The 15,344-nt window shown below is 37.2% G+C and overlaps 1 protein-coding gene across 2 annotated transcripts in view; it reads left to right on the top strand.

Moving 5' to 3' along the window:
* The window catches only part of ADCY2 (adenylate cyclase 2), a 242,188-nt gene that overhangs the window by 154,299 nt on the left and 72,545 nt on the right, over positions 1-15,344 (top strand). For both annotated transcript variants that reach the window (XM_029054073.1, XM_029054074.2), the window contains exons 5-8: positions 5,253-5,401; positions 7,093-7,204; positions 10,282-10,409; positions 15,147-15,305. In XM_029054073.1, coding sequence (XP_028909906.1) covers positions 5,253-5,401; positions 7,093-7,204; positions 10,282-10,409; positions 15,147-15,305 — 548 coding nt within the window. The remainder of the gene's footprint in view (positions 1-5,252; positions 5,402-7,092; positions 7,205-10,281; positions 10,410-15,146; positions 15,306-15,344) is intronic.

Genomic DNA, 15,344 nt, shown 5'->3' on the forward strand with positions numbered 1-15,344 from the left:
ATAGAGTTTTTGCACTAATGCATTTTTTCTAGATCATTGTTGAAGAGTGAGAATCTCTGGTGGATTAAAGAATATCACTAAATAGTGAAATATACAGCTATCCTGAAAAGTTAGTTTCCCTGTCAACTTTATGGGGCAGAGGATTTTTTATTGCATATTCTACACTACACTCTAAAAGGATATACTAGTGAGAACGTAGCTATACAGGAGGAAAATGACAGAAAGTTTATACCTCATATTAATTATCCTTTTGAAGAATAATTTTCTCCATCCAAGACTTCTTTAAAATCTTCTTGTTCATTTTAGTTGTATTGGAGCCAGCTATGACAGCATTTGAATGCAAATAATTGTACCTCTTACTAAGATATGAAAAAAAGCATATGCATTCTTCCAAATTAAGTCTTTCTCACATAAATTACTAGCTGTCACTGTAAATCAAACAACATGTGTTCTGATTTCTGTCATGTGAATTAGCTATTGAGAAAGGAAATGAGTCTCCTTTTTTTACAGGAAAAGCTAGATGACTTTTGTTTTTAATCTAAAAGTAAAATGGCGACAAACAATTAGGTTTGGGGAGTTTCGATTGCAGTCACTTCCTTGAATATGGGGAAGATCTGTTGAGGTGATATTAACATAATGGACTAGAAGAATTCAAAATCCTGATTTGTCCGTCTCAAGGTTTTTCGAGGTGCACGGACACTACAGCTTGATGAGTTGGAAAGGTTTCTCAGAAGAGCCAAGAACTCTAACATTGTTTCATGGTCCCCTGATGCATCTCTGAACCTTGCTGCTTATAAAAGATTGAATAATAGCAGGACGTTGGTATTGGTCTCTTGTATTGGTAATAATGCCAATGCGGTCAACTCCGTGTAACGAAATTCATGAGAAATTCATACCTAAGAATTCATAAAGCATATTTCATAAAAGAATTGTAATCAATTTGGGCTATGTGGCTACACTGTATTTGAAATCACATTTTTACTCTGTGATCATTATCATCACCTCCTAGAAGGCATTCAGCAGAGGGATTTAGGTGCTTATAATTTTTAAATAAGGATAACAAAAGGCCAGATGTATTCTGTTATATGAAAAACCTGCTCGTTCTTTTCTATTCTTCTCCCACTGTAGTTTTGCAATTTGGAATCAAAGGTGTGTGAGGATCATGAACTATTGTTAGGTGACTGCCTTTACTTATAAACATATTTCTACTTGAATCAAATACAGATTCCTGTAATGGTAATGTTACTGATCTATTTGGCACGAAATACTATCTTCCATAAAATCCCTGAAATGGAAATGGAAAGGACCTCATCCCTTCAATTACTTGATACACTCTGAAAAGTACCCAAGATTATTAATTATTTAATTTATTTCACTTCTCCCCTCTTTGATAGTTCATTAGCAATAATGTTTCCATCCCTAGTCAGCTGTGGTCTCATTTGTGTTTCCTTGACACGGTAATTGGCTGAGTTGATTTATATTACCGCTAGAAGATTCCTGTCAGTATCAGTCAGAAATGTGATCTGATTCTAAAGCAGTTAATATGGATTTGCTTGGAAGAATTTATTTCTCAAATGATTCAGAAGTAGCCAAGTCGCCAGGTATAAGAGAATCTCATCATATGCATTGTATAGTCTATTTCACAGTTCCATAAGGCAGTTTTAAAGAAATTTGAAGAGGTGCTTTCTAAACTGCACGGTTTGAAGGTTGATTTTCAATCTGTCTGCAACGGGGCCAAGAGCGGGCATCCCACCATTCCCAGAGACTGGTAGGGTACATAGCCAGTCTCAAAAGTGCCAACCTGACCGGAGGCGGCCGACCTGGAGGTGTGTGCTCCAGTTAGAGCAACTAAGTCACACCAAAGACTTCAGAGTTTGGGATTCAGTCCCTAGGTTCCCTAATGTAGACCAGAATCCTGAATTGGTCTCAGAATGGAAATTCTAAATTCTTCAAATTCCCCAAAGCCCACCCTACTCCTCCCCAATCCAATTACATCCCCTCTCCGAAGATGAGCTGAAATAAGTCTGGTAATTTATCAGTCACTTTCGCAGTGTTCATGTTCACCGGCATCATAATGCAGGGAATTTCTTTGTTTATTTAGGCAAGTTCAGCCATTATGAACATATGATTACATTCTCAACGAAAGTGTAGTTTTTCATCTACAGAATTAGGTTTTCATTTTCCATGAATCCCCAGGCCTTTACCAATGCCAGAGTTTCTAACTGTGACAGCAAACATGTCTTACTTTCATGTTGATGGTTCAGGGGAAATTTATTTTGTATTCTCTTCATCTGTACTCGCATTCAGGCCTGAATCAGTTTTACCAATGAGTATAATTACAATTCAGCATCATGAAGAATACATGTTCGTGTAATTTACATGAGGAAGGGGGATTTGGGAATAGTCAAAAACAGGAATGAAAATGCTATTTCGCTACTGTAAGTAACGTCAGATGTCTGGAGGGCTTTTTAAGTAGAGATAGGAAGTGCAAGGTTAAAATGAGAATATTTAAATAGTTACCCTTGAGATTGCCTTACTGTTTTATGAAATCTATTTGAACAATCCTAATAGTACTTCTGGGTGGTATGCATCTGCTTATTGAGTTGTAGGTGTGATGAACAAAAAGCTTGTCTTACTCTGGGTTTGGTTCAGTGCCTAGAACATTGTTGACACTTAGTTAAACTTGCACCTTCATTAATGAATAATTTCCCCACCTGCTCTCCTAGGAGGCACAAGAAATAAAAGTAATTCCTTTTGATTTCTCAGACTGTGTGTGTTCAGAGTATGATTCATCGATCAATAGGCTCTAGGCATTATATTGGGGTTTGAAAGATGAATTTTTTAACTCACCTTCTGCTTTCTCTATACCTTCTCCCTCCTACTTAGATTTTGAGTCCCATGTGGGATAGGGATTGTGCCCAACCTGATTAACTTGTATCTACCCCAATGCGTAGAACAGTGCTTGACACATAGTAAGTGCTGAAAAGTTCCATCATTATTAATATCTATATGACTCCAAAATATTCATTCTTTCAATCGTATTTATTGAGCACTTACCTTGGGCAGAAAACTGTACTAAGCACTTGGAAGAGTACAGTACAATGAAAGAGAGACATATTCCCTGCCCACAACAAGCTTATAGCCTAGAGGGACTCAAATTCAGGTATTCAAAATATCTGAATGAACTACAGAATCTTCATCACTCCAAGGAATGTGATTTTGGGGGAAGAGCAAATTCTTATTAATTTTCAGTAATGACTATGATAAAATAAGTACTTTTTGCAAAAGATGACAATCTTTGAGCAAATTGACATAAAATCGAGAAAACTGCTTCACATTTTGTTTATTTTGACATGGGTAGCTTAGTTTGAGAGATTTTTATTGAATTTTAAGTAAGGAATTTTTCTCACTTCAGCTTTGGACTGGTAAATCTTTGTTACTCATTTGGGTGAAACTTCTGTCTGAGTAAAAATATTTGGATTGCTGCAATTCAGTCATGTTTACTATCTTTTTATGGGTGTTTTATATTGAAATAATATTCTCTTGTAAAAATGTTAATGCACCCTTTGACATCTCTTCCATCCATATTTCAGACATAAATTTGTTTTTCTGTCAATGTAATATTTAAAGTTAAATTTTCACTTTCTTTTATAAATAAAAGAGAAGGGTGTCAGGGAGGTTGTGCAGGAAAGGCAAACCAATGTTTGAATAACTCTGTGATGATCAACAGAGATGTTAGTCTGTTTATTAGGGTCACTGTACATCCACAAAGGAATATCAAGAATATCTCTTCTGGAGTTAAGACGTGTCTAGGAAAGTACTTTTTGTAATTAGTCTTCAGAAACTTTTCTCTGATGTCAACAAGGAACATGTTTACCAACTCTGTATTTTCTCAAGTGCTTAGTATAATGCTCGGCACACAGTAAAACACTCTAAATACCACTGATTGATTATCAGATATTGGCATCAATCAGTCAATCAATAGTATTTATTAAACACAAACTATGGCAGAGCACTGTTCTAAGAGCTTTGGACAGTACAAGAGGAATAAGCAGACATGTTTCCTGTCCATAATAAGTTTACAGTATAGAGGGGGAGGCATAAATTAATATCAATAAATACATGATTTACAAAGAATAATGTTATATTAAAAATAAATATAAAATAATTTTTATATATTATTATATGTAAAAAATAATGACAACAATAACTTCACGAGGTTGCTAATTTGTAAAAGTTTTTCACACTAAGCCCTAAAAAGCATGCTGCTCCTCCAAGGAGATAAAATTCATCTAAATGGAGAAAGAAAATCCAGAAACAACTCCATACTGGATCTCACTAATATGCCATTTTTCTTGACTATTCTAATATTCCTCACTTCTTCTTCTAGCATCCTCAATATTCCTTCTGTTAGGGACCTCTTGTTCATGAATATATTCAAATCTTCCCTGAGCCTATTGAAGATGCATTCCTCCGCAACTCCCTGTTGTAAAGAATTCCTCATGTTTGCCACCCATTAGGTGAAGAAGTATTCTGTTTCTTTTAACTCATATTTATGTCTTTGAAGCATAAATGGTTATTTACCTATTCTTAAAATGGTGAGATTTGGTGACTAACAGTGATCAGTGTGTACTTGAATATGTCTCTAAGGCAGTCACATGCAGATATCAGAAATCTCAGATGCTGTTTGTCCTGGACTGGAATCACTGAAGTCACTGAAAAGAGGTATTTTGTAAAATGCAGTTCAAAAGTCAGGGCCACTGTCATCTAAACAAATGTGATGGACCTACCTGATTGATCTTGCATTTTAGCACGGAAAAAGAGGGATGCGTAAGCAAGCCTTCCTATTTTGACAGATGGTTTATTTTCATAACCCCTTTTCTCAAATGAAGTGTTTCAGATCTTGGACTAATTGTATGGCCTGACACACTACGGCTGTTTCAGATTCATACTATTTTTTCAATATAACTTAAATCTTTTTATGCTTGGTGCAGTCGAGGTAGCTGTATTATCGACACAGATGAACACGCATTGACCTCAATCAACGATATTACAATAATCCATTTGCTGACCACTTTGATTGTATTTCTATATGGGTTATTAATATTTGAATGTTTATTTGTTGGGCTCATCTCGAGAAAGTTCCTATTTGTAGAAACCAGTGTTGAATTTTATTCAAACTGCTCTCCGTACTGTTGCAGTTTATGAATATGCTTATTCAGCTTAATAATATTTAGGATTCTTTTTTGCAGGAACGGCTTCTGCTTTCTCTGCTGCCTGCTCATATCGCCATGGAAATGAAAGCCGAGATCATTCAGAGGTTGCAAGGACCCAAGGCAGGACAGCTGGAAAATACGAACAACTTTCACAATCTATATGTCAAGCGGCACACCAATGTGAGGTATTGGACTTGGTTAACATTTGCCAATGAGATTAGGGACACATTTTCTGGAAGGACACAGTGCTACTTTATTTTTACCAAACCTTTTAACACTTCAGTTACCATTTCTCAAATCCTATTGTAAGATATGGTTCAGCTCAACTACAAATCCTTTCCTGCAGCTAAAAATTTGAGGTGATAGTGATGTACGTCAGCCCTAACCTCACTACCTACCAGCCAATTGTAAAGGGGACTTTAAGAAGTTCTCTTTTTTGGTATATGCATTTTTCCACTCTAATTTAGATTGTTCTTCTTCATCCAACATTGATCGGTATTTTTTTCAGATGACAATTTTCATAACGGTATCATGGGAAGCAAGTTTGACCTTTGCAGTTGGTAATTAGGATGACAAGAAAGAAGGCAAATATAGACATTGTATTTCAAGCATTGTTTGAAAGAGAATTCCCTCCATTTAAACAGCTGGCAAAGCAGGAACAGTACTTTAGAAATGAAAGATGAATTTACAGTTTGAAAATTCAAAAAGGAGAAATGTAGACCATCAGAGGAACCCAACGCTGAGGTAGATTCAAGTTAATCAGGTTGGACCCAGTTAATGTCCCACATGGGGCTCACAGTCTTAATCCCCATTTAAACTCTTTGTGGGCAGGGAAAGTATCTACCAACTCTGTTATATGGTGCTCTGAGGCATAGGAAGGAAAAATGAAAAATGAACGCCCAGTAGGAGGGATGATTTTAGAATACTTCACTCAAAGTAAAAATTATTATTCCAAGTATTTTTTAAGATATGAGCTCCTTATGTTGAAAATAGAAGCTATCTTAGGAGAAGATTCATGGATACAAACCAAATATGGGAATCAACTTAGACTGTAACCAAAGCAGCCACCTAATTAGGCAGAAAGGCAAATTTTTGTTAACCCATAGGTCAGACTGATAAGGCTAATGTTGCTATCCTGTGTAAGCTGCACAGCAAAACTCAAACTCAGCAATAATTCTTGTTACTCTCTCACTCCCCTCTCTTCTTTCATTCCTACATTTTATTTGCAGTAGAGTAAATGTTCGTTATCTTATGAACGAATTCTTACAAAATCCAAATTAACAAGAATTTCCCTTATTTTTAAAATGACCAAAAAAAACCAATAAAAGGCATCATTTGGAGGAGCTACTTGAAAGAGCACTGGACTGGGAGACAGGGTTCAAAGTTCTAATCCTCACTTCATCACATACCTGCCATGTGACCTTAGACAAGTCATTTAACTTTTTTGCACCTCATTTTTCACATAAAATGAGTGTAACGCACCAGCTCACCCTTCCTCTTTGATCATAAGACCTGTGTCTGATCTGATTATTTTGTATCTACCTCCATGCTTAGCAGAGTACTTGCCACAGATTAAACACTAAAAACCATCATCATTATTATGCCTAGGCAAGTTTCACCCCTTAACTCATTGTGGGCAGGGAATGTGTCTGTTATACTGTACTCTCCCAAGTGCACAGTACAATGTTCAATAAATACAATTGACCGACTGAGACCAAGGGGAAAAAGTACTGGACCTCATTCTTGTAGTGAAAAGGCATTCGATTCAAAAAGAGATGAATATGAAGGCACTGGAAAGCATCTTATTGAGAAATTGTTACTGTGATCTGTTACTGAATACAATTTGCAAACACGGAACTTTTCTTTGTTATTTCAGCATTCTATATGCAGACATTGTGGGATTCACTCGGCTGGCGAGTGACTGTTCCCCCGGAGAATTAGTACACATGCTGAATGAACTTTTCGGGAAGTTTGATCAAATTGCAAAGGTGAGTGACTTCCAGCTGGCTCAAACATCACTGTATTCAGCTTCTGTTCCTCGTGCCTCTTCTTCTTGGGAAAATCTTATTTTTCTTTGCTGAAGAGCAGAATTTCCAGATTGACGGGTACATTTTTTATCGTATTTGTTGAGCGCTTTCTATGTGCCAGCCACGGATCCAAACGCTGAGGGAGATTCAAGCTCATCAGGATGGACACAGTTAAGGCCCTCATGGGTCTCAGGGTCTTAATCCCCATTTAAACTCTTTGTGGGCAGGGAAAGTGTCTACCAACTCCATATATGGTGCTCTAAGGCATAAGAAGGAAAAATGAAAAATGAATGCAGAGTAAGTGCTAAATCCAATTGCTTAATAGATTTCAGAAGCCTCAGGGAAGATGGCAAATCCCATGTTTTAAGCCTGTGCAGTGTGAATGCAGTTTTCATGGGCTCACCAGAGCTCAGTGTGTTAAAGTGGGGGAACACACTAGCACTAGATCCTGTAGGCTTGTCATGTATGACACGACCACGCAGGAGTGTGCTGTAACGTGATCAAAAGCAAGTGATGAGAGAATAGAAAAACAGTGAATTTTCTATCTGGGAATAGTAGTGAGTCATAATACAGCTGAAATGGAGGAAATCAAGTAGCAAACAGTTAAAATTCACCCATTTGGAGGTGATGCCAGCTCATTTGCAGAGATTCTTCAAATCATTTACTCATATGTAATACTTTAAAACGTTTTTGAAAAGACTTACATGGAGCAACCACAGACTTGTCCCATCCTGGGTTTTACAACATTTCAGGATCTTTTTTTAATCTACACGATACATGCTATCAAGGAATTACAGGACTGCTTCCTTTCCATCATAAATTCTCAATTCCTCACATTTTTACTTCCAGCCTAGGCACTGCATCAGAAACCACTTAGGAAGAAATCATTTTGACGTGGCGTTTCCACCTCCTGTCTCCCTTCTCTTCCTCCATCTCACTGAACTCATCTTTTTTCTACTTGTGATTCTTGGCCAGAATGGTCAACAGGGAACTCTGCCCCACCTAATCATAGTATTTAGAAAATATAATACATTATATTACAATATATTATGCAACGTGAACTGGAAATATTGGAGCTGCCTTTCATCATGTTAATATTTAATTGGCAAATTCTCTCTTCATATACCTTTTCCTGAAGTTTTGGGAAGACATTTCCCACCAGATAAATCCAATTAATTGTTTTGAACAAGGATGCTGAGGTTTAGGGTGAAATTGCATGCCATTTTATATTAGTTTGAAGACAAAGAATTATTTCAGTGAAATTTTTCAGTTTTAAACAACAGAGCCAATTCCTGAAGCATTAGATGAGAAACTAAATTTAGCACAAGGCAATATTAATACTCATTTAGCCACCATAAATCAGAAACATGTGATATATTCTTCTACATTTATAGAGAACTTTTCTGTTGAATACATTGTATGAAGGGTCACATCTTCTCCTCCCTCTTCAGTTGTCAAAATTTCAAAATGGGATATAGTCATGTAGGCTCTAGTAACCCAAAGTGGCTTAGAGTTGAAAGGATTTATTTCCCTGCTTATTAAAAGGTGGACAGTGAGAGATGAAACTGAACAATTTTGAAAAAACCTAATGATGTCATCAATTTTACCATTCCCTACCCATTCACCTCCTCCACCGGAGGCTGGACAATTGGGTTCTTCGATTGGCGATGCCCAAAAAGCCCTGACTTCTCTGAAAGTTTAGCCTAAAGTGCTCCAGGCAACCTGGGAAGGCAGATGGACCTCTGAGTGCATGGTGATAGTTTGGGATTAAGGAATGACTGGAGAAACATCCTGGGAATCCACCCTTGCAGCCAGGATCCTCAGTTTTAGGTAGGGTTCAGAGGCACTTGGTAATTGAGGGGTCTGCAATAGAGTTCCTGCAGAGTCTCATCCAGAACTCTTGTTTATGGAATTTCCCACCCTCCCTTACCCCATTTCCCAGAGAACCTTGAGAATGCTCAAGGGCAGCTGATGGATCTCTAATCTTCCATGTTGATTTGGAGTAGTCCCTGGAGTCTCTCATGCATTCCCAATCCAAGTAACTGGTCACGTGTCCATCTGGCTGCCAGGATGTCAGCCTAAGTAGTTGGTTGAGGTTCAAAATAATAGTGTCCTTTGCATATTGATTGATTGTCAATATTGAAACAGCACACAAATGGAGCATATGCCTCAGGTAAGTAAATCTGCTCCGCACACATAATGTGTTTTGCTTAAAACAAACACCTCTGATCTTGAGAAAATGAATTCAGCTTCATTTTTCATTTTTATGAATGTAAATGAAATTGAGAGTTGGTTTCTGGAGTGGGGGATAGAGAAGCCTTTATAAAGAGATGCTTATTTGATGGAAATGATATTCTCAGGTATCATTAAGCATTTTATATTGGCTTATGGTAGCTGGGAAGTCCACAGACCTGAGGAAGGAAATCAGGGCAAGTTTAATGAGAAAGAGGTAGGAGGAACTAGGAGAAATTAAGTATGCTATCATTCTTTTCTTTCCCTTTTTAAAAAATACTCCGTTTTCATGGGAACTTGAGTTTGCCGCCATTCAGATAGAGTGTGGACGGGGGAACTGCAAAGAGGTCATGAATGGTTTGGATGTGTCATCAGGAAGAGTGGGTGGGGCCAATTCATATTTCCCAGGCCAAACAGATATTTATAGTAACTTAATGATTTATCAAAAGAATTGGTAAGGTAGCTAGATGGCCACTAAGGAACTAGTAGACAGGGCCTTTTTAACTTTTTAGATAATTGGAGTGATTTAAAATGACATGGTTGTTAGATCATGAAATTCTGGAGCCTCGGAGAGCAGGAGCCACGAAGAGGATATGCCATACTTGAATTTACCTCAGAACAGCTCATTTCTATCTGTTTAGTTGGACAAGCAAATCCTGTTTTAATTCCATAATGATTTAACTCACTATATTCCTGTCATTAGAAATAACCTGCTTTATTGTATCACACAAATCCAATCACTAGGGTGCCAGTTAGGTTTTGAAAATCCTCAAATCCAGTGACTCGCTCTTTGTTATTTCCTCCAGGAGAACGAATGTATGAGAATCAAAATCTTGGGAGACTGCTACTACTGTGTGTCTGGACTCCCCATATCTCTTCCAAACCACGCCAAGAATTGTGTGAAAATGGGACTGGATATGTGCGAAGCCATAAAGTACGTTCAGCGTGGTGGTAACCAGGATAGTCTTTTATGCTTAAAATTAATATCTCCTCCATTTATCATCTGCTGCTATGTCTTTGTAGAGCCTTTATGAATGCCCTAGCTGTCTTGGAACTTGGAATTTGTATTTTTGAAATGTAGGTTTTATTTTAATTCTTTTCATGCTAATAAGCAAAATGAGAATCTCTCAATTCTTATTACTTCTATCCTGGCCTGGGACTGAAGGTAAAATTTTCTGCACATGAATTGAAGTTTTGAATTTCAGTCACTCTTCTGTGGTTGCTTAGAAAATATTTCATTAATGATTTCTATTATTTCTTTTTAATCATTTTCTTCCTGTTTAATTCTAGAGGACTTATATTTGTAGAGTTTTTATTTAGGAAGCTTCCCTCCTTTTAACTATGCCTTTCATATCTCTCTGAAGCAAGACTTAACCGATTATTGGTTTGTTTGTTTTTCATTGAATTCCCATTATGTGCTGAGATTTCATTTATTCAATCATATTTATTGAGCACTTATTGTATGCAGAACACTGTACTGTCCTGGGCACTGCAGATGACTGCAAATTGTATCATCCCACTAAATCAATAGTTCATTTCTATTTTTGTATTCAAATCTGTTCATTATTTTGACCATCCACTCTCCTGCCTGAATTTGATTTCTATTTTAGACCAACCCTGGCTTCTTCATATAAAGTTGTTTCTTCATTATGATAAAATGAGAGAAAAAAGACCATTAGGGTGTTTTCATTTGAAGAGAAAAATATCTTTGAAAAACATCACTTTAAATATAAATAGTAAGGATATGGGGAAACAAAAGTATGAGTTTTTGTGCATTGACTATTCGATCTGATTTTAAGCTTTTAATCAGTTAAAGCAATAAAGAACTCCAGGTATTAGCTGTCTTCTACATAGTATTATTATTACTGTTATTATCATAAGACATGTTTACTATGTGTCGAGCACTGTTCTAAGTGCTGGGGTACATTCAGGTTGGACACGGGCCCTGTCCCACATGGGGTTTACAGTCTCCATAGGAGGGAGGTGAGGCATTAAATCCCCATTTTACAGATGAGGAAACTGAGGCCCAGATTGTCCAAGGTCACACAGGATACATTCAACAGATCCAGACTTAGAGCCCAGCTTCTCTGGATGTTGGGCCTATGCCCTTTCCACTAGATCACACTGATCCTTAGCATGCTTGACATTTCCCTTATTTTATTAAAAGTTAGCCGATCAACTTTAAGCAGAATTGACTAGGGAAGCTCTAGCAAATATAAAGTTAAAAGCATTCCCCTATAAACACACTCCAACATAACTAATTAATTAAAATGATTCTGCTTTCATTTGAAACTCAGCTATTTCTCTGTCAATTGTTTGTTACTTTGAAATCTGTCATTAAGACTGCAAGTTGGTGAAATCATGCAACTCAGCACTTTACCTCAGTTTAAACCAAAGGCATCTGAAGGGACTAACATTTTGCCTCATCTGAAAGAGAGGAACTTGCTATTGAGAAACCTGAGAAATGGCCTACTCACATCTTTTCACCCATTATCTACTAGGTGAAAACAGAAGGATGGTTCAATTTATTTATTTTCCTGTAGCATGCTCCTTTTGGGACAGTCATGCAAGTTTTTTTTAAAAGAATGTAGGCTGAGACATTGATAAGAGCTGGTCTAGGGCTGTTTTTAAACAGTGTGGTCATTTTGCACTGCAAAAATTAAGTGATTGGGTTGCAGTATGCAGACAATGAGATGTTACATTATCAAAAACTATGGGCTGGAAACTATCCATGGCCTTATTTAATAAGAAAAATCATGGCGTTTGTTAGGTGTTTATTATCTACCAAGCACTGTGTTAAGAACTGGGGGAGGTACAGGATAAACAGATCAGGATTGGTTCATTCCCCACACAGGGTTCACAGAGTCTAAAGGACTTAGATATTTAAAGTGGGGTCTTAGCTAACACCCGAAGTGTTACCCTAATCCAAACACTCTAATCGAGCTGAGCTCAAACCTTTCACACTAAGATGGTGTGTAAAATAAGCATTCACTAATGAAGTCACTGCAGGTATTCTTTTCAGCACTCCACTAGACCATCTGATTTGCAAGACGGCGACAGTCATAAAATATTTTATTTGTATTCACAATTCCTAAATTTGTTCTTCTCTAGGAGTGAGTAGTGAGGGCCTTTTTTGTTTTTCACACTAGAAGGCTATCATGAATTAAAACCTGGTTTTTGAACTGGAGGAGGAAGTTGCCAAATTGGGTTTTCCAGTTTGGGGACTTAATGGCCCTGAGTTTGCAGGCAAGAGAGATTTGTAGATTTGGAAAAGAGGTGGTACTCGATGTTGAGTTGAGAGTGTCAATCTAGAAAAGACTGAGAGGAGAAGGTAGGGAGTTGCTCTCTTCTTGCCTCCTGAGTAATGGTGACGGGGAAAAGAAAATGTTAAATTACCCAGCTATTTCCGGGAGGAGAAAAACCCCACAGCATCCCATCTGCCCTTTGAACGAGGAGTAAGAAAATGACTAACCTTTTCGAAAACCATTATTATATCAAGTGAGTAGAAAGGAACTAAATTCAATGTAAAGCACACATGAAATTGTGTCTATCAACTCTGTCATATAATACTCTTCCAAAAGCACTATAGTACAGTGATCTGCACACAGTAAGCGCTCAAAAAATGGGATTGATTGATTGGAGTTCAGCTGCTGCTGAGAACATTAATTTTGTTTATATCCTAACTGCTCAACTGTTAGTTATGCTTCTACATAGCCTCTGTTGATTTCATCAACTGCATTCCTAGATCCTCAGCAGCTGTCTTTGATTGGACTCATGCCATTCACTCCAACTTGAAGAGATTTCTTGTTGGCATGAAAACAAATTGATTTTGGAGAGTCAGAAATAAAAATATTTAAGTGACACTTAGATGTGAGGGCTTATTTGATATCAAATTATTTTAAGGATATTTTCCTATATAGGTTGGAATTTAGGAATTTTGCAGTCCAACATGGTCCATTTTCTTCTGACTCAGAATTTATTTGTGCTTCTGCAGGAAAAATGTGGGCCAATGGGTTTGCCCTTAACTGGTGTCATTTTCTCAATCTAAAATCTGAAGAATTATAAGATAGTCTCTTCAAAGGACTCAAAAAATGACCTTAGATTCATACTTCAGTAGCAAACAGATTGTATGACTCTAAATTTGTTTAATTCTTTTGGTTTTTAATAAAACTTTCTAATATCAAACTAGTAATTTTTTTCTTTCAATTTTATTGCATGCTCTGGAGTCTTGTGAGTCATTTGTATAAGAAGCAGCACAATTTTTAGTGGATTGATCATAGTGTACCTTTTACATTCTGGAGTAACTTGAGCCATGTAAATTACAGTTCACTGTATCTCTCTCCTCTTAACCCTATACTATTATAATTGCTCATTCCCTGCACGTTTTCTTTTTCAAGCAACTACCTATTTGTTCCTACAATGTAACTAGGCCTAGGGTGGCAATATGTATAAACTTCTGTAATTTAAAAAATATATATATTTTCAAACTAGTGACCCAATGGCTGTTTCTCTCCTTTGGGGACTCTGTGAATTAAGATTTTTCTCTTGTCGGTAGGAGGTTGTAAGCTTAAATTTAGCACCATCATAGGTTTCCTTTTTCCTTCATTGTGCTTTTTTATGTTCATCAAAATGGCTGTCAGAATGTATGACTTTTGTTTTTAATCATTTAACCATTTGACTATTTAAAACAGCTGTCTGGCTTTAAGATTCGTCTAATGAGATCATATGAATTATTGAGGAAGTTTAAGATCAGATGCCTAGTATTCTTAACAGAGAGTGTCTTCACTTTAATAATAGAAAAAGAAAGAACAAAATTAAGGAGTTTGGACCTATGGTTCTATTATTAAATTAAAAGTCTCCCAGTCAATTGACTGGAAATGTTCTGCTTTACAATTGATACCAGGACCTTTTACTTTTTTGGTGATACACAAATGAAGTAATTACACAATCCCTGGGAAAGGCTGCTTCCTGATTGAGTTTGCTGATGAGAAACTTGCTATTTGCTTTTGAAATTTTCTACAGGACCAACATTTTTTCCTCAATCAAGCCCTTTAATAGAATATAGAAGCTACATTAATATTTGAGTGTGGTATTTATAAAGGAACCTCTAGATGCCAGGCGCCATGCTGAGGTTTAAGATAGCTGCGATACAGTCAGATGAGAAATGGTCCCTGTCCCTCATGAGTTTCACAGTCTAAGGAAAGACATTTCACCACAATTTTACAAACGAGGAAACTGAGATATAGAGTAAGCAAATGACTTGCCCGAGATCACACAGCAGAAAAGTGGCAGAACTGGGATGAAATTCCTGGTCTCCTGATTCCTAGCCTGACGCTCTTTCCGTTTAGGCGACATTATTCCTAACAACACCATTGTTGAAAGTATTAAGATGGTCTTTGTAAAGCATAAATACATTCTTGGCAACCTTCTCACACTGTCCACACAAACCAGAATAATGGGAAAAATGAAGGCTAGTTAGATCTGTGAGCCCCCACCCTCTGAGTGATGGGGATTGTGTTTGATTCCCAATTGTGTACTCTTTCCCAGGGCTTAGTGCAGTTCTCTGTACACAGTAAGTCCTTAACAAATTCTAATACTACTTCCTCTACTGGTTCCGTGGTAGAAATAAACCATTCTGCTTCACCTGATATGACTCTATTTTTATCTTTAGGAAAGTACGAGATGCAACTGGAGTTGATATCAACATGCGGGTAGGGGTGCATTCTGGCAATGTCCTCTGTGGTGTGATTGGCCTGCAGAAATGGCAGTACGACGTCTGGTCACATGATGTTACTTTGGCCAACCATATGGAAGCTGGAGGAGTACCAGGGTAAGACATGCGCAACGATTTGAAATTTGAGGAGCATGA

The sequence above is a fragment of the Ornithorhynchus anatinus genome, chromosome X3 (genome assembly GCF_004115215.2).
Source record: "Ornithorhynchus anatinus isolate Pmale09 chromosome X3, mOrnAna1.pri.v4, whole genome shotgun sequence".
In the NCBI taxonomy this organism is placed as follows: domain Eukaryota; kingdom Metazoa; phylum Chordata; class Mammalia; order Monotremata; family Ornithorhynchidae; genus Ornithorhynchus; species Ornithorhynchus anatinus.